Source organism: Phalacrocorax carbo, chromosome 1 (genome assembly GCF_963921805.1).
Source record: "Phalacrocorax carbo chromosome 1, bPhaCar2.1, whole genome shotgun sequence".
In the NCBI taxonomy this organism is placed as follows: Eukaryota; Metazoa; Chordata; class Aves; order Suliformes; family Phalacrocoracidae; genus Phalacrocorax; species Phalacrocorax carbo.
The window spans coordinates 27,964,034-27,984,905 of NC_087513.1; the positions used below are offsets into that span (position 1 = coordinate 27,964,034).

General features: G+C 39.2%; 1 protein-coding gene across 4 annotated transcripts in view; it reads right to left on the reverse strand.

The window, feature by feature from the left end:
* ST7 (suppression of tumorigenicity 7) overlaps positions 1 to 20,872 on the reverse strand; it is a 160,338-nt gene that overhangs the window by 37,308 nt on the left and 102,158 nt on the right. For all 4 annotated transcript variants that reach the window (XM_064446851.1, XM_064446841.1, XM_064446859.1 and 1 more), the window contains 6 exons: positions 20,633 to 20,687; positions 19,941 to 20,056; positions 18,713 to 18,788; positions 16,300 to 16,454; positions 12,976 to 13,073; positions 600 to 714 (listed from right to left, as the gene is read on the reverse strand). In XM_064446851.1, coding sequence (XP_064302921.1) covers positions 600 to 714; positions 12,976 to 13,073; positions 16,300 to 16,454; positions 18,713 to 18,788; positions 19,941 to 20,056; positions 20,633 to 20,687 — 615 coding nt within the window. The remainder of the gene's footprint in view (positions 1 to 599; positions 715 to 12,975; positions 13,074 to 16,299; positions 16,455 to 18,712; positions 18,789 to 19,940; positions 20,057 to 20,632; positions 20,688 to 20,872) is intronic.

Genomic DNA, 20,872 nt, shown 5'->3' on the forward strand with positions numbered 1-20,872 from the left:
AATCCAAGTTCAAAGAGCTAGAGCGGCAGTCAGCAGGAACTGTGATTGGAACATAAAAAGTGACATAATGCTGCATAAATCAATGCTTACTGAAAAATACTGAAAATTAACACAAAAAGTTCACCTAGTCTTCCGAGCTTTCCAAGTTTTCCCCATAAGACATGAAGTCTGCTACTCACTAGACTGCTGTGAAGTTAAATCAATTAATGTTTGTAAAGCACTTGTATGCTACTAAGTCAACATTCATAGGAAAGTCCACAAGGGAACTGATAATCTTTTCTTCAGACAAGGTTTGAACAGCATGCAATAAGAAGTCTGCAGAACCTAAATAGTAATTCTTTAAACATCAACAGAAAGCAAAGCAAGCACTGAAGAGCTGCTAGCGAGTGAGTTCCCTCACCCTGTACAATGAATTAAGCATGGGCTGGCAGAAAAAAATGCACAATGATTGGTCTTTGGATTAAGGACTGTGTAAGAGGATCTATGAAGCTCGTGCCAGTCACTCTAATTACAGCATTTCCTAAATTTTAAGAGTTTGACTTAGAAACATTGCTTCTGTGTGTACCATATAAAGAAAATATAAATGTATATGAACTTACCATCATACTTTGCTAAGACTGCCTGGACATCGGCATATGCTTGCAGTTCCAGCAAAGCCTCTAGCAGGTTTTCATGGATGTTGAACATGCTGAGCAGGGGAAACTCCTTCATCAGCTAAAATCAATAACACAAAAGGGTTAGATTATTAACATGGAAAAGGGTTTCTTGTTCAAAATGCATTGAAATAACCAACAACAAGTTAAAACCCCTCAGTTCCCATTGTTCTTGGCTCTTTCCCAGAGTTCACTGTTATCTCAGAAATTTCTGAGCTCTTAATGGACACTGGGTCAGGTTTCTTGACTTGATTTGCATAGGATGTAATCAGTCAAATCCAAGAACACAGCTGCCTGAATATATATCTCTCCTTCAATTAACAGTTTTCTTCAAAGTGAAGAAGACTTATCTTATTGTACTAGAAAATAATCTTCAACAATGTAGTTCCTGTATATCAGTAGTAAATAATCCAGCACCTCTCTGGTATATTAGTAGAAAAAATGGAAAATCCATTGAAAAAAATCAGAGTAAAATAAATTGAGAGAAGCTTACATATGTGCAACTATATTATCGAGTATGTGATATTAGGATTTGTAATTGTGGATACTTTAGAACATAATTCCAATTGTGGCCAATACTAAAAAAATATTTTTTTAAAAAAAAGCAGCAACAATAGGAAGGGTAGGGTTTATACAAATATAACAATATAACTAAAGAATCTGCCTTGTATGACAAACTGAATGAAATGTGTAGTTAAAATAATCTAATCCTTTTACATGTAAGTGCCTTTACTTTATGAACTAACCCTTTGAGAGATACCCGGGATTTGTTCTTATACATCCTCAGTTTCAGGGTCTTCATAGATTCAAACGCCTGAAGCTGATATTCTGTTACATCTCCTTTTTGAAGCCACATCCATATAATTTACTGAAGAACTGATTAAATAATATTTTTTATTGTCAGAGTGATTCTATAAAGAACTGAAGTGTTAAAAGATACTTGCTTCCTTGTGTCCTCTTTATGGCTGCTTTACCATAACTGCCTACATGACGTACAGTCAGCACAAAAAAGTCCCACACAGCATAGAACTAGGAGAGCTGATCTTACTTCTGTTCTTCAGGAACTTGGAGGGGAACGCTATCATTTACAGTCTCTCTGGGATGGTTTATGAGAACAGAAATACTATAACAACCCCAGTAAAGAACATGATTCAAGGTCAGCCTTGCTCAATTTGAAAGTAGTAAGCTGGACCTGAAAACCCTGTCACTTAACAAACTGCCTTTGAAGATATAAATAGAGAAACTGATGCGAACCAGCAAATCTTAATCTCACAAACAGGTAACATAAACAAAAATAAACCAGGATTGAAACAAGAAAGGTGGAGATTCACCAAGAACTTTAGAAAATGAAAAACAGATAACGCACTAGAGCTGCTTCACTCTGTTAAGGAAGATACCTTAACAGGTAAACAGAGATGCAACACGCAGACAATTTCCTCGTGTTAGTGGTCTGGCATAAGTTAATATAAGAACTATTCCGACCTTAATAAATAGATCAGTCTAAATTTGGCTATCTGGGTAGTACTGACTTTGCTGCAGTTTGAGGATTATTAAAATATCAAAGGCAAGGATGGCACTGCTTTGTTTAACTGATTATATAAATTTCTGGTGAGAATCATGGTCACTGAGAGAGCAGCTGACAGACTTCACTGAATTTTTAATGCTAGTGGCATGGGGATGGCCATAAAGCTCCTAGTTTCAATGGTAGGAGTTGAACCTGTGAAAAATAACAGAAACAAAACTGCATAGTTTGCAGATTTTTCGCCTTCTCCAGTTTTCCAAAGAATGGACCACAGGCCTTGGTGCTCGTCTAGGTAAGTGGAAGTATTTGACAATAAAATAAAAAGTTTAAGTCATTGCCCATGACGAAAAATAACTGCAGGTGAAAATTCACATAGTTGAATTCATCAGTTAAGGATCCAGCACACAGCCTTCATTCTTCTCTTCATTCTTGTTCTTACTCAATATTGCATTTTTAACAGAGGAAGCTACTATTTGGCAGGAAAAAGCACGACAGAATCTGGCCCTAAGTAAATAGTGATTTAAAGTTCAGAATGAACATATTGCAATGAAACCCCTCCAAGGGATTAAGAAAGATTATCCCTGCTCATTGAGAATGAATAATGGCTGGCAGAATAACATTCCCTCCATCAGTGAAGAAAAGGGAAGAGCTGCAGCTAGTTACAGATGTACTGTGGCCAGTAAAAGCTCTTACTCTGGTTGTCCGTTTCTCACTGACATCACTCACTGATTATTTTTTTCTATTTTAATTGGGTCCTGTCAGAGTGATAAACCCTGCCTAAGACAGCAGCATTATAAAGGTCACTGTCTGGACTGCCAAGCCTCCAAACTGACAAGTGTTAATAAAGGTTTCATCTGAGAAAGGTCAAACGCTAAAAAGTCCAACCCAGTTATAATTAATTCAGTTGATATTGTAGCTAAGGAAATACAACACCTTTAAGTAGCCACTCAGCTATTCAAACACTGATTGTGCACAAACAACAGAACATTTCCTATTAAAAAAAAAGAAAAGAAAAAAAGACGACATGAACTAATTTCTCTACCATCTCAGGATATATATAGTTTTCACTGCAAATAGTTTTCAGTCACAGTAAAAATTTGGTTTTTGAGAAACTTCCCAGAAAGTAAAGCCACTAAGATGGAAAAATATTATGACGGGTCATCTTTCAGGCCTCATAGTGAAAGCAAACACTGGGGAAGAAAAAAACCGCCACAAAGGTTGCAACATAGGCCTGCTGGATGGTCAGGGCAGGCCAAATACTGCGTCATGCTGAGCAGCAACAGGGAGCAGACCATAAGCCTGCTCCCCTCCCCTCCCTAGCAGATGGAGAGGGAGGTTGGCTCATACTCCACACAGAGATTTAAAGATGGGCACATTATCCCTGAACACAAGATGAAGAATGCACCCTTAAGTTCCCCAGACCCATACAGCAACGAGCTCTAATCTGGACTCTAGTTTAAGTCACAGACCTCCCTTTGCAGCCAAAGATTTATTTCCTGTGAAGTTACAGGCTAACATTTGCCAAATTATTCGGCTTATCAATTTTAATTCTCTTTACGTCTTTACAGTAACCTGACAAATGCTTTCATTTGAGTTATAAGCACTGCACTTAAAGACAAAGGCTCTGTTATCACCTTTTGCCACACCTTAAGATCTCAGGAGCCAGTCATCAAATTCAGCACTCAAGATTTCTCACCAAAGCCTACGGATCTTTATGTAACGACTAGTTAGGACTAAAAGTTCCATTGTAAAATTTCAGTTAGTTGGCTTCTCAGCTGGTATGAAAGAGCTGTGCTCCACTGAGCGAAGCTTATTTTCATAGCATATGAAAACAGACACGACATGGCTATGATGTATTCCCTTACAATATAAGGATGTTCAAACAGCTATTGAACATATTAGACCAAATCTATGTTCACAAGGATTTTACTTTGAACTTTTGTTGTTCAAAATACTTTATAGCGATGAAATTCAGACCTGGGGCTGCGTTAGCCCCTATTCTGTTCTAATTGCTCTGCACATGTGGGGGTAAATAGGCGCAGGTGTAGGAAATGGAATTGCTTTTCATTGAAAGATTCATTAGGTATACTGCAGGCATATAGCTTTTGCAAATAATAATTTTTAATATTTTAGATAAATGATATTTTGGAAGCATAAGTTTGGAGAAGAATTCTGGAAATAAGTCTGACACATCAGATATCTTATCACTAGTCCTGGGAGGGCCATATTTCCAGACTCACCCCAGTCCATATTGCAGGGTGTAGGTTCAATGATTTTGTGATGGATATGAAAACGTGATGATCACAAAAAATGCTTTATGGTACAAGGAAATCCACATCTGATTTACTGGATGAGGAACAAGTTTTATCTCCCAGAACAGTTTCACGAAGAGGACTCCCTTCCTTAAGAATATTTCAGTCATCAGCATTTTCTCATTTAGATCTAATTTTTGAAACACTTTCAAGGAATGTAGCTTTAACTGTTGCATCCGTTATTCTCTCTGTGAGGACATTAACGTCATGCATCAATTAGCTACGATACATTATTTGTGTAGAAAACAGCTTTAAACTACAGTTTATGCCTACGCCTACACCATGGCGCTCAAGGGGATACAAAGGTGGATAAATGAATGATCTTATATATAACCTGGTGTTGACATATTTATTCTCCATTTGCATTATGGCTGTATGCATGGGCACATATTTTACAGGCAGTGCATGCAACCATTCATTGCTGCTTATACTCATATCTCTCAACAAACAAAAACATTTTTAGATCAAATGTATTAAAATGAACGCATTCATAAATATGAAAACTGAATGCAGCTTAAAAAGAAAAGAACAACAACAAGCAAACAAGAGAAATTCAATGCAAACCGTGACACTGTTAACCACCTTAATTCCTAGTGTATCGGTTCCCACAATGGGTATCTGAAATGGTAACATCTGTCTCCTAAAGGAGGAAAGACTGAGGCTGCAGTCTTCCAGGTGCAGCTGTCCACCACCATTGAAAAATCAAACACACAGTATGGATAACACTGTTATTTTCACAAACGCTTTGCATAAGCTGCTTTCTTGTATATGACTTGTCATCTGTAAGAACTGTTAACTGAAAAAGGTAGAAAAGGCTGAACTCCAAGACATTTCTGAGTAGAAAAACAGAAACCTCCACTTCTGTGGGATTCATTGCCTACAGCTGAGCTTTCAGATGTCTAAGCTCTGACTGAAGCTTACCGTGGGCTCGAAGCATTTGCAACATGTCACTCCACACTGACTCTCCAATGTCTTATAAGATACACTAATGCTTAAGTTTTTCTCCTGGCCAGCTCACCTGGCAAGGACAGAAGCGAGGCAACATTGTCAGTAGGCTAGGGCTAGCACACAAAAAGACTCTGTTAACAATGTCAGATGCTTAAAAACTAGGCTAACTCCTGGTCCTAGAAGTGCAAATCATTCCAGCACAGTCTCATTGTGAGTGGGATTCATGTGATGTAAAGAGACACTCTCATAGCTCTTGGAGTTGGAAAATCATCTGAAATTCACTGGACCTACCTGAACTGAAGTTCTACTTAATTACAGCAAAAGTAGGATTCTGTCATTTAATGCATTTCTCTGTGCACTACATTCCTTTTGGCAAATAATCACTGTTTTGTTTGGAAACAGCTCTGCAGTTACACTTTTACAGGTCAGAGAGTATAGAAGCTAAGAAGCCAAATCTACCCGGTCCTGGTCTTTCGGAGCTTGGAAATGATTAGCAGTAGGATCCATGTATTTTCATCCATGGGTGGAATTCAGGGAATTTGTTATGTCATCTAATAGTTGAACTTCAGAGTGTCAGAAAAGAGACCCAGATCCAGTTTACACTAACTGCGGGATGGCACAGGTATAAAATCTGCTGATGTTCCATTTTTAATTTGGCAATTGTGAGTTTAGTCCTAGTGCTCCATAATATCCACAGATAATATGACTTCTCTTCAATGTAGGATTAACAATGAGTCAATAAAGTGAAAAATATCTTACCGAATACACAAACTCTAAGGAAATATGCTAGAACATGCAGCCTTTATATTCTCTCTTAATTGGAGGATTAGAGCCTTCGCAGTATGACTTGAGTTTTTAAGGAATATAATTATGAAAATACTGTTATTTGGACTGTGTTGTAAAGATGCACGTATTTCAGGAATAAAGGGAATTTTAAAGGCAGGTGTGGCATGAAACCAGAAGAGCACAAGTTGTTCCAGATGTACATTTACTACTAAACAATCACATCACATAAAAGTAGTCATAGTGATAATTTATAATAATGTTTGTTACATCAAAGATTAGTAACTTTATAAAGCATGAAAATAAACTCATTACTCATAGCCCTCTTCAAAAACATTCCTCTATTTGCATAACCCCGAAGTACTTTTTGCAGAAACTTTGCCATATTTTTAGAAGTAGATTTTTAAATGAAATTAAAGTGAGGAAATCATCTAGTAGCTCAAAAATGGGCTAGGACATTCCAGAGAGATGGAGGAGCATAATTAAAGCCCCTGCCCCTGAACATAGAATGATGCAAGAAGGCAGACAAAAAAAAGAGTCCAAGTTATCAGGGCTCCTACCAAGACTATGTGACCACATTCTAAGACTACATTCTATATTAATATAGTTACCATGCTGGAAACCCATATCTTACATGAGAAATGTTATTGTTGGGTTTAGGTAGTAGTCACCAAATTTCTAGTTTTTGAGGGTTTTGCACAGGATCACAGCCATGACATAAGTGAGGGGACTGAGTCACGTGCAGGTAAAGGGAAGGGATAAACATCAGGGGAATCACAGGAGTCTCCATTTTGTTTAAGAACCCGTTCAAATGAGGGATATTCCAACCCACACCTCCCACTTACCAGTAACGTGAATCTGTGACAAAACAAACCACATTTGAATATACAGACATATGGAAATGTTAAAATCGGCATTCATCACTTGCTATCATTGCGGTGCTTGTGTGCCAGGACAAGAATTAAGTGAAGATATTACTCTGTGGTGGAGATTGGCAAATGTCACCGTTCACAATTGTAGCACTCTTCTAAAATTTATAAGATAACTCTTGGTCTCATTTAACTAAGAAGTACTTTTCCTTCAAATCTTAGTAAATAGTACTTTAAATAACCCCTACAGATGTTCATAAAGCTAGAATCCCACTCAAGGCAGAGCAGCCTGCTTAACCTGACCTGTGTAACACAAGCCAAAGAATCTGACTCACTAATCCTTGCCTCAAGCATAGAAGTATTTGGGAGAGACAGACAGTAGCTGCCAATGCAAGTAGCTGCAGAAGTTGTGCTGTTAAGTTGCTAGGGATCATAACATCTTTATTAGCAATTAGTACTCTCTTTCACAAAGCTTGATAATTCAAGGTGCAGAACACTGTCCCAGCTCTGTATTCCCATTACCCAAGAGCAAATCAGCAATGCATGCAAGAGCACAGAATCCAAGAGAATACTAAGCAGAAAACCTAATTCAAAGCCCAGCAAAAGAGATTGCCAAGAAAGTATGCTAGATTTGCAGAACCATCGTACCAGCAAAAATCACTAATACCACTGGTCATATAAAGATAAAATCCCAACCTACCCAATCATTTAAATTGTTTTAGTATGGTTTAGTACCCTTTTGAAGCCTTCAAGTGGCAAAACCTCTTAAACCATTTTACATGCTCAGGGCAGCCTAAGCATTTAAACAACTCATCATGCAGCCCATTGATAGGCATGCAGCACTCTAACAATAGAACCTGCTTAGGCACTGATAACTCCGTAGTGTCTCCTGTGGCATAAAGTACACATTTAGAGACTGCAAGTGGGCACTGAGATGAGCACATAAACACATCCAACTGAAATCTGCTCAGCAAGGTCCTCAGAGTTAGGTACATAGAAGTACACTTCTAGGTCCTTTACTATGATCTGAAGAATAATTTCTCAGTAGATATGACTGGTCCCAGAAATAAAATGTACTTTTCTGACCCTTAAAAAGTGTTTTGGTTTCTATTCTTCTCCAGAGCTGAGGAAAGATGTGGAGAGTCCCTCCTCTCCCTAAACCTCACTCATTTCTAAACAAAGCTGCACAGCACGGGGCAAGTTGCAATTCCACTGTGTCTCAGAAACATACTTGTTAAGACTACAAAGCAGTCTTCAAGGGAGCACAGGGCCATGGGTTAGGAGATAAAGACACTCTAGAATGAGTTTATTTCATCTTCTCTCTGAAAGAGGACACAATTAAGAGCTTCTGTTCACTTTGTTCACTAGCACGCCTTCCACCTGCCACCCTTCTCCTTCATAAACGTACATCACCCTTCAAGCGAACGCTCATTCCACAGTCCAAATGTTCTCCAGAACAATCCCAAGAAGCTCAAATTAATTTGACAATTCACTTTCTTGCATGGTGCATTTTCACCTGGATACACCACTGATCCAGTCAAGGAAAATACTGTGTCTGTCTGCTCCTGAATTCAGTAGCACAGTTGCTCATCCAGTTGCCCACAAAGTACAGAGGGAAGAGCCTTTGCATACCTTCCACATCCTCTCTGTTTTTTAGCCAATTAAAAACACGAAACACAAACCCAGCACACTTCTGTTTTCTTCCATTGTAATGGTGAGGGTGTCGTGGTTTAACCCCAGCCGGCAACGGAGCACCACACAGCTGCTTGCTCACTCCCCTCCGCTGGGATAGGGGAGAGAATTGGAAGAGTAAAAGTGAGAAAAAAACCTCATGGGTTGAGATAAGAACAGTTTAATAATTGAAAGAAAATAAACTAGTAATAATAATAATGACAAAAAAATATACAAAGCAAGTGATGCACGAAGCAATTGCTCACCACCCACCAACTGATGCCCAGCCAGTCCCCAAGCAGTGGCCCCCCAGCCAGCTTTCCCCCAGTTTATATACTGAGCATGATGCCATATGGTATGGAATATTCCTTTGACCAGTTGTGGTCAGCTGTCCTGGCTGTGCCCCCTCCCAGCGTCTTGTGCACCTCCAGCCTCCTCAGTGGGTAGAGCATGAGAAACTGAAAAGTCCTTGACTTAGTGTAAGCACTACTTAGCAACAATTAAAACATCAGTGTGTTATCAACATTATTCTCATACTAAATCCAATATACAGGACTATACCAGCTACTAGGAAGAAAATTAACTCTACCCCAGCCAAAACCAGGACAGAGGGAATCAGCAAGTGCAGACAGAGAGCAGCTGGTACAAAAGGCTACCTTTGCTCACCAGCATGCTCACTCAGCTTGCAACGTTGTCCTCAATAAACATTCAACATAAAGGGATACTGAAGATTCCCCACAGCCACTGTTAAGGCCTTTCACCTCTGTACACACCAAATTTTCCAACAACATTTAGAACACACTAGTTTAAATCCTCCTAACATAATCAGCACAACAAATAAAACAACCAGCACCAGAGACTGTCTCCTCAGGGACAGTAAAAGAGACCTAGTTCCCTCACAGACCATATCATGCTCTGTATAAACAGGAATAAAATTGGAATAACTGTTGACTAGACTGGAGTGATGCCAACAATATACTATTCAAAATGAGATCATAAGTTAATATATACAAATAGTGACAGCTGCTGGTTTCTATAGCAAAATATAGTAAATAATTATCATCAGAAACACAAGCAAAAGCTACACCTATGTATGATTCAATTACATGCTTCCATGAAAATTACAGGTTCATTATTCTGATTAATTCAACTCATCTAAATGAATGACATCCAAGCAGCAAAGCCAGCATCAAAATACTACCTCAAAATCAATCACAGAAGCAACAGAAATTCCTACCCAATTTTTTAAACTTAGAAAAACCCCTATATTTAAACAGTTTTTTTAAAGTTTTAAAAAAACCTGGTTTTAAGTATCTTCAGTATAATATTAAATCATATTATTTTCCTAACAGCAGTGTATATAACCATAAAATCAAAATCTTATTTAAGTCACCAACAACTCATTTTCTTTCCATTAAGGTGTTTTAAGCAGGATCTCAGTCTTTTCTTACATAAAATTCAAGTAAGACAATCTAATCCATCAGTAATGTCCTCAAGATGGCCTCATATATGCAATGAATTAAACACTCTAAAATATTTTATTTTTTCAAAGTGGCAAAGACTCACTACATCCCAATCATATTTCCCAGATGGTGTCATGAACCTCTTAACACTTCATTTCCATCATGTTCCATGTCTTGAGAAATCTGTTTTCAATCTTTCAAACACAAACAGGGCCTCCACCCTCTGTCCCCTGATGCAAGATTCAGCAGTCCCCAGCCAACATATTCTTCATATTCTTTTTAGGGTGAATAAATTAATCTCCTCCCTCATCAATCACATAGAAACCTTCAATGACACATTCATGTTCTTCAAACTTCTTCGTAAGTATATTATTTACATCTTCTATGAAGAAATGGAGGATATGCATTAATCAGGAAATAAGTAGCTCCAAGTCAGTCTAAGAAAAGCATCTGCAAAGCTGACTTGACCCTACTCTTGCTCCCAGTGTAGTGGAGGTGTGAGCTACAGATACTGCTGCTTTCATATTTCATCTAGGGACCTGCTAATTCTCAGCTCTGCTTGCTCACAATGAAGAGCTCTAGAGGCATCTAAACTCAGTTCTGAGGATTTGGCTCAGTGTCTGTATGTGGAAAAATACAGAACACATTGATCTGAATTGAAGCTCTAGAAGCTGAAATTCTGTCTTTATACCTCCTTCGTGTTGCATCCAGCCCTTTCATTTTAGCAAAACGTTCCTATTGAGGAGAGTGCTTTTCGTCCTTCAAGTGTCTAACAAACAATGACTTTCGGTCTCCCTGTCATTGATGCCTGTTGAGATCCACATTGTACTTATCTTCAACAACACACAATTTTCTCTCTAGTGACAGAGTAAGCCATTCATTATAATCACAGCATTCTGGGTTTCACTTTGCGTAAGAAACCTAGGACTAGACGGACCATCCAAGTCCCTGAATCCAGTGCTCTGCATACACAATTAACCATACAAATTCACATCAACAGAAGGCTTCACAGAGTGTATGTTCCATATACCCCATCTACAAATCACACAACACATTCAGCAGCCCATAGTAAGCTCCAGTAGCTGCCATAATTATGATGTGTGACATTTGAATGTGAAATCCAAAATTTTATCTTTCTTGTACATTAATGCCAGAACTTAGAATACCAATGTTTGTCCCCAGATTTTCAGTATTTGTCCCAGAGTGCCTGTGTAACAAAATTCATGAAGAATCGGTGGAGCTTACTGGACTGAAAATGTTGTTTTTTAAATCACCATTCTCCCAGCTGACCACAAGACTGCAAAATCATGTCTTTCTTCCTCACCCCTCTTCCTCACACTCCTAGCTGTACAATGGCTGGGTTTTTCAACACCTCTGTCTGGGAGCCTAGTGATTCTGGGGAGTGAGACCTGCGTGCCTGAAAAACCCCAGTGAGACAGGAAACAAAGTTACTTACCACTTGCCATCTGGCAGATTATTTAGGACAAGGACCTGCATTATTACGATAAACTCAGCTCAATGTTTTTAAAAAAATACTCCTGAGTGCCCCAGTTCCAGAAGATGTTGGGTGCTGGATTCCAAGCTGGCAGACATACTTGCCCTACTGCTGTTGATGCAAGCGTCTAAGCTCTAGAGAAAGTCACCTGCCTTTTTAGATTAAAATTCCCACTGACCTTCACCGAGAATTTCCCTTTTCACTAGGCAGGTTCCAGGACCATTCGTCTGAGCTGCCTAAAGCACACTTTACAGGTGCTTCATTCTGGTCTGGGATTCCATTTTGTGCCTTTAGAATTCAGGTCTTTCAACCTAACCTGCAGAACTCTGTATCTTGCCAGATTCATCTCTACCTCACTTCTGTGGGAGCTGGAAAACGAAGTGTAAGAAAGGAGAACACAGGAAACTGGTAACCAGTTTTACCACCATCCGCCCAGAGCTCTAGGGCTCCATTCCTCCTTCTGTCACAGACTTGCTACCTTGAGTGAGCCAAGTCGCTGCCTCAAAGAACTGTGTTCCTAATCTGCATCCAGGGTATGTCACTTGAAGAAATGCTGGGTATTCAACAGCTGTCTCTAAACTGGAGCATTTTACATACCTGAACCATATACAGTGCCTTATGTGGACAGCTGCCCCTCCCGCCTGCCCAAAAACAGCTACCGTTTGGTGTTTCAAATTTGTAGCTTTGTAGCTTACTGACTTATGACTACCATTGGTAGCTCCTCTGCCTACAAAACAGGGATACAATCACCCCCCATCTCAGAGGGAAATCAGTTCACTATAGATTAATTACTTGGTTTTGACTTCTTAGTAATAGGTTTTGCATGAATAAACAACACTGTCCTCAGGTCTGAATAGTGTGACATAAACAATGCAGAGAGCCAAACTGCAGCTTTGCAAGGAGGAAACAGAATCCTTAAGACCTGTTTATTAAGTTAGCAGCATTCATTACGTGCTTCAGAAAAATGTTATGTAACTTCATGATCAAATAATTAAAGACCACACTCCATTGCACATGTACCAGCATGGGAAATTCAGTCTGCATGGGCAACCGTCCATCTGGTATTTTATGACTTCATAGTGTTGCTTTCACAACCTTGTAAATGATCTCTTAACTTAATCTTTATGTACATTACACATAGAAAGTGACTATCAGCAGCGCTGTGTGCAGCAGGAATGGATGCTGACTTGTAAGCAAATGCGTATCATTTCTATGCTACTATTGTCTAAGTATCACATGCGAAACAAATCCAGACTCACATCTCTCATCATTTTCACTGCTTCCCTGGTCCTTCCCAGCTTTCTTGCACACATTGCCAGCCTCCTCTTTATATAAACTAACACATTGGTGTCCCTTCCTGTATAAGAGGAAAAAGAAACAGCATTAAGATAAAAAAGATAAAAACAAAGGTTCATTTAATTTTCCAACACAAAAGGCAACATAGTTTTCTTGCCATTTTTTGTTATTCTCTAACATCAATGCTTTCACAATAATTTTAATAAAAATTACCAAATTCTTCTGATTTAGATGTGGCATAACATCACTGAAATCAGTGGAATTACTCCAGCCATACAGTGGTATAAATAAGGACCTATGGGTTAGCCTTACCTCTATGAAATATAAGCAGATCTGAAGGTACAGAGAACGCTATAGGGTATAGACCATCAAGTAATCAAGTGAGGCAAGGAGAACCCCTATGAAGTTAACATTGGCACAAAACTCTGCAGTCACACACAGTAGTAAATTATTTACCAACTCACATACATGGTTAAGGCAAGAGCAGCCAAGAAAATGCACGTTATACCCTGCCTTTTTGGTAAGTTATGATGTACTTGCTTGTTAATAGGAGATGTAGCAAAACAAATCCTCATCCTCTAACAGTCTTTTCCCTTAAAGATTAGAAGAAAAGACATATACCCTGAGCTTTCTGTTTACAGAGAGCCTTTACTCGTTACCCAGTTATCATCTTCAAATTCCTCACACCACTAATTATGGATGGTAAATTAACACGTTTCAGATATGACAGTCCTATGTGTTGGAAGATGCCCTAATAGCAAAGATGACAGAAACTAAACAGCTGCAATAATTATTCTCTTGGAGAATTCTTACTCATTTCATTTCTCATTCTCTTCCCTATAATTCCAATGCAAACTCTTAACATGCTTCTGTACCAACAGGAAATGAGTGGACAGCTAACCATCTATAAAATTACCATATCGTGAAAATATAAGACACCTGCTACAAATTATCTTTGTGTGTAGTATGTGAACTGTAAAGACTGTGGTCTGTTCCTAACGTTTTCAAGTCTTTCATAATAAGAACAAGACGTGGACTAAAAACATTCCAGACACCTACAAATTGTTTTAAAGCTGTGATTACAATTTTCAGACAGATTAAGCAGCAGAAAAAATAAATAAGGGATGGAAGGAATTTCTTTAGCTGTATTTTATATTATGTAAATCCTTATCTCTGTATTGATTCCTATATATTTAATAAACAATTTATTAGTTACATCTGTTTCAACATGTTTATGTAATGTACCTAAGAGGTATACATTTCAGGCCAAGCTTCTTTTCAGAAGGAATGGTCAAAAGGCATTTACTTACTATGAAATCAAGATAACCTTTCATGCCAAAATTTTCTGTGGTGGCAAATGATTTGGGTTGACTAACATGAGCCACCTTAAAAAAAAGATTGCCCATGCTTTCTATAAACTAGCACCTTTTGAAAGAGGTTAAGTTGGGTACTCAAAGTCATTATTTACTTTTAAAATTCACGGTCTAACATAAAATGCTGTATAAAGGAGATGGAACACATGAATAAACAGAAGTATAGAGCAATATGCTGTTTTTCAAGAAATTACATAGTGTTTTTCTCCTGTAAAAGATGAGAAGCCCCTTCTTCATCCTGAAGTCAACTTCAAGGACCAGAAATGTAATGACAGACATCTCAACCATGGAGTAACTGCCACACATCTGTCCATGGTCCTTCCTCTCCAAAGAGATCTGAGCTCTCTACCTTTGTAAACCATGCAGAAGTCCAGCATATAATCAAGAGAATCCTGTGTCCAAGGCACCATCTGAGGCTGCAACGTCTCTAACTTATGTGGATGCACACTGACATTATGAAGGGAAGGCTGGGTGGTATAGAGAAGTGTGACAATCTAGCCCCTCCTGAAGCCACAGTCAGAGCTGGCAGTCACTTTTCAGGCCCTCCTTGCTCTGTGGCAACGCACTTAATTTTTCGATTCAACTGGTTGCTTCCTCTGCTGTAATACTGAAGTTTCAGGGTGTCAAACATGACGATGACAGTAGCCATCTAGCACACACAGGCTACAAAAATACCATACTTACATTTGCCTGCACAAACTTAACCAGGCTATCTCGGACATAAGCATCATGACAGTGTTTAATTACTCCCATTGTGTATTTTTCATAGAATTGCTGTCATTTTCTGTGCTCAGGACAGATTGAGCACATAAATTAAAGTCTCACAGACAACCATAAGCCTGCTAGAGCCTGAAAATTGCTTCAAGGGCTCAGCTGCTCTGTATTTTTATTTTCTCAAAAAATAAGCCAATCATCCTAAATATCATTTTATAACCAACAAATGTTTAAAATACTACCCCCAAGCTTTATAAAACCTCAGGTTTTCAAGTATAGACTTGTGTACACTTTTGAAAACAGAGATCACAGATAATTTCACTATGTACAGTTTTTATCAGCAATCTTCAAATTATATGAGATAGCCAGAGGCTGTGAATTCAGGTCCTGAGAAACCCAAAGATGCCCCAAGTATGTTAGTGCTTGTACTTACGTAATTAATTGGCATTATTTTTGCCTGAGGTATCCACTGTAGACTAGAAATAACCTAGACTGTTTGCTTTATTTATCTTTTTGTTCACTTAGTGGCAGTGAACCCTCATGTATTTTCTTAGGTTTAAGAAGTATCGAATGAATATCAGCACAGCAGCTAAATCTGCTTCTTCAAAATTAAAAAAAAGTAATCTAGACTTTCAATTAGAGCAATGTATTATTCCAGTTGTTAATTTTTATGTTTCTGTGACCTTTCTTTACATATGCAACTAACTTTTCAAATGCCACACTGGATAATGGGCCTCAGTAACTTTTACACAGAACAATGTAGGTATTTACCCTCACAGCTGACAGAAAAAAAGCTGGCAAAGCATCACTTCACTCCTGTTTCCATCATTCTTTACTGCCTTTTCACATCATGAGCCCATGCTTTCAAAATGGCTAAAGGGACTTCAGTGCAACTTCCTAAAACAGAACCCAGCATTTTCTGAATATCAGGTCTCTTTTGGCTCTGTTACCTTTTCTTTTCTGTTAAGTACATACTATATATTTTCTGCCATGACAAAGAAAAGGTACACCTGTAATCTGAGCATTGCTAGCACAGCAACAGAATCAAGCAAAAACATTGAAACCCAGGAGTCCGGCTCTAGGGCCATATTCCAGCCGATGTTAAATACTGAGAGGCAGGGGAAAAAAAAAAAAAAACCCAAAAAACTCCCTAGGCCTTCTCTGCCTTGAGGAACAGCTATTCCCTCCAAAGAAACTTACTGTGTTGGGCTTCATACTGTGCACCATGGTGCTGTAACTGCTGGCTGCGCCTGTAACAGCCCTCTCCAGCTTTCAGAGCTTGCTTGAACAGCTTCTCTGCTTCTACAATTGTTGTTGCTTCTTCTTCAGCCAAGAGAATATAGGCAGTAGCACACCTGCAAAAATATCAGAGGGAAAACCATGAGAGAGTTGCATGAAGCAAAAGCTATACAAAGACATGCAGACTGGCAAGGATATACCAAATACAGAGGCAATGGAGTTTTGTCATATATCTACTGACAACTGCTCCAGAAAGAAAAGCACAGTCTCACTAAGCAGTCATGGTCTACATCACTAAAACTCCTTCTGGAAACCAGGACCAGTTTTATGCACTATTGTTTTAACACAAAATGTCTCCATTACTGTAATGATATGGAAAGAATCAATAAACCTATAACACTTGCCATATGCAAAGAACAGATTTTTAATGTAAATTGCAGAGATCAAAAAACATAAAAAAAAAAAACCAAAATGAAAAAAAACCCTCACAACAGGAAAGCAGCTTTAGGAATACACAGAAAGTTGAAATGAATGGTGAGAGTCACCTCATTCAGCTTTTAGCTAGTTTAGAACTCTTAACTATCTCTGCCCCTCTACCTCCATCAAGGAACATCTTCACAAAGCCATTAATTTCACATGCTAAAATATCTCTCCAAGAACAGGGTGAACTGCTGAATGGAGATGGCCCTCTCATTGACTATAGAGGTAGCCCAGGCAACTACTTGAAATGCGACGGTCACATTTTTAGCAGCTGAAGTTAGCTGGGATATAGCCCATTGACTTCTTTCCTATACAAAGCACACTGCTGGTAAGATTCTTCTTTCTACAGAAATAGAATCAGGCTGCAGCAGTTGCCTTCCACAGTCATTGGCTGAGGAACCAGAAACAACACGTCTGGGTGAAAATGAGATTCCAGGCACCAGTACTTGCTGTGGGCCACCCAGCTGGAAAGCAGTTTGGCAGAAAAGGACTTGGGGGTCCTGGTGGACACCATGAGCCAGCAATGTGTCCTTGTGGCAAAGAAGGCTAATGGCATCCTGAGCTGCATTAGGAGTGTTGACAGCAGGTCAAGGGAGGTCATCCTTCCTCTCTACCCAGCACTGGTGAGGCCACACCTGGAGTGTTGTGTCCAGTTCTAGGCTCCCCAGTACAAGAGGGGACACAGACATTCTACAGAGAGTCCAGCAAAGGGCCAAGAAGATGACAAAGGGCCTGGAGCATCTCACGTATGAGGAAAGGCTGAGAGAGCTGGGACTGTTTAGCCTGGAGAAGGCTCAGGGGGGATCTCATCAATGTTTGTAAATACCTGAAGGGAGGGTGCAAAGAGGATGGAGCCAGGCTCTTTCCAGTGGAGTCCAGTGACAGGACCAGAGGCAATGGGTGCAAACCAAAACACAGGAGGCTCTGCCTGAACATCGGGAAACACTTTTTTACTGTGAGGATGACTGAGCGCTGGCACAAGTTGTCCAGTGAGTTTGTGGAGTCTCCCTCCTTGGAGATATTCAAAAGCTGGCTGGACACGGTCCTGTGCAACGTGCTGTAGGTGGGCCTGCTCGAGTAGGGGGGCTGAACTAGATGACCTCCAGAGATCCCTGCCAACCTCAGCCATTCTGTGATTTGTGAGTAGAACAGGATAGGCTTACAACTCACTTCTGCAAAAGCCTTTTCGGCTACATGCTCCCTCAGTTAAATGGCTGTCCAGGAACAAACCATTCTTTTTCTCCTTCTGAGGAGAATTGTCCTTCTGTGAAGGACAATCCGTAAGGCACCAGTTTATAATATTCTAGAATACAGTAATCTCTTACAGCAACTTAAGGGACTCTCTCCGCTTTATGCACTTGGCAACATTTATACAGTTTGCCATGCCAGTAAAGCATCACAGCATTGGGTTTACTGTGGGATCTCAGAATACTACACTTCTCATTGAGAAAATAAATAATGGACTTGAAGACCGAAAGTCCCACAAAATTACATCATGTTCTCTAACACTAAGAAATGAATATTTCAGAAGGTGTTTATAAGTCCCTTCTTTCTTGCCTCTGTTCAGGACGACTGAGAAATCCAGAAGGGAACTCTTTATCCCATGAATGCATATTTCATACGCTCGTCAGGAGGCAACTTAATTAACACTTTGCTATGCTGATCCAAAGCCCACTGACATCAGTGAGAAGACTCCATTGTCACCACTGCCCTAAGGATCTTCTGGGTGGCTAACACAACACGCAGCTGTGCTTTTTTCCTCCCATTGTAGGCCTTCCTGTGACAGGCCTGTAATCATGGCTAAAAAATTACTGTGGCAAACCCCCTGCCTTAAGCGATCATCAAATGGATTTTTAAATGACAGGAAATAAATGTTAATGTTGTTGTCACTCACTCATTCAATTCCAAAGCTTCATGTGCTGCAGAAATTCGGGCTTGGGGGTTTCTCTCTCTCCAGGCTTTTTGCATTACTATTCAATAAAAAAAGCAGAACAGGGGCATATCAGTCATTACAGTGTTAACAAGGAGAATCTACTGCATTATAACAACAGAATTTATTGCTCTCAGCCTGACCCACTCCAGAGCATTTCAAAGAGCTCAGCGATCACTCAAAAGATACATAATCAACATGAGCTTTTGTCCCAAATACTCAGATTTATTCTTTCATTTAATTAAACTTTTTTCCATGGGAAAATCTGGCTAAGAGATCGTGCCATCTGCACTGTCACATACAGAGGCGATAAGCAGCTTTTTCCTCTCGGGAAAGTAGATTCCACAGTGCACAAAAGAATCAAGGATAGTTGGAATTCTTACTCTAGTTCTTTACTGTGCTGTTGCTTTAGGTGAATGTTAAATGGAAACAACATCCAGGCTAATCAGACCACCTTATAATTAGCCCACTGAGTTCAGAAAATAGGATTCATGCTTATCATGTATCAAAAAAGCACAGTATGTTCTCCTTTGTAATTACGGCCTCGGAATGGAGTGCCCAACTGTCAGTATCTCTCCTTTCCCAAAAGACAAAGAAGATTTATCTTTTCAGAGGCAAATTCTGATGATCTAAATAATTGTTGTACATTTTTAGCAGAACCAAAGTCTGCACGTGGACTTAACAGTAAAGGCTTAATAAAACTGAAGCTGCTTACATCAAATTCAGTTGCAAATGTGTTGTTCCCATTCTTTACAAAGATTCTAACTACATCAGGGAATGAAACACAGGACTCAAGTTTTACAGAAGCTCTCTCTCTTCTGTTAGCACAGACTAAATGGGACCTGGATAATGTAGCTCAACATACTAGTCGTATTAAGCTATACATGTTTGAAGCTACTGCAAGAAACAGCACGAAAAACCAAGTCTTTACACCTGCAAATGGTACCTTGAATGACTTCAGCAAGGAAGCAGAACAAAAGTAGTGACAGAAATTAAATAGTTTATACCTATATTGATACTTGTTCAGGTCTACAGTACTACAAACCCAACAGCAACAGCTTTCCAGGCACAATCAAACTTTTGCATTTCCTTATCAACCCGAGAGAACTGATGTGTGACTGCATTCTTCTTGCATTGGTTTAAAACAACCATTAACCTATTAGCTAAAACGGTTGTTCGCAAGGTCTCTTACTAGCGTCTGCAGGCCGTAAATGATCCGTGTCACATGTAAAGAATGTTTGATGGTCCTGTGCCGAAAGATTCATATCGTAGTAAGTCAAAGGTTCTCTCCCTGTTACCCACGTATACCTGTAAACATGCCAAGAGACATTTCAGTTAATGAGGTCACATTCGGCAAAATTAATCTAGAAAAGAATCCTAGACGTTAGAGATAGGCATAGCCTACTAAGTGCACCCAGCCAACCTCCTAACCAACACACACTGCATTTCACTGTACTGTGATGGAGTAACCGTAGTTGAACCTAAGCTAATGAGGATGTTGGAAACTACACACTGGAAATTGGTAACACACATATTCAAATATTAAGACTATATGAAACCTAGATGTAATTCATTAGGATGTTTGCTGGAACTGATTTGAACAGAATTATTATATTAACAGTACCAGGTACTCCACACTTAGGTTTTCTGTTTTTTCATAAGATCACCAAAGATGGCAGAAATAACAAGTGCATGAGCATGAATCTGAATTCCTTTCATTAAGAAACATTTCATTAAGAAACATCTAGAAAATGACAGAAAAACATGGCATAAGCATATGTGTCCACAGCTGGTTTTGTTTTTCCATCTCTGAGTTAGATTAATGGAAAAGTACAATTAAGGTCCTTAACCCAGTGCCTAAATCTGTAACATCATAGCACTTACCGATTATATTCAGCTCCTCTGAACAGATTTAAAGGATTTCGCCAGACTTTGCATTCTGTCATAAAGAGAAACACACAACAATGAATCTCTCCCAAATTACAATGGTACTTGAGGTTTATCAGAAACATCAGTTATCTTCTAATGAGCCTTATCAAATAACTTTTAGTTTTTATAGGTGTGAATGGAAAAAAAATCAAGATCATAGAGACGCAGGTAATTAGACTGTTCTTCCCTTTTAAA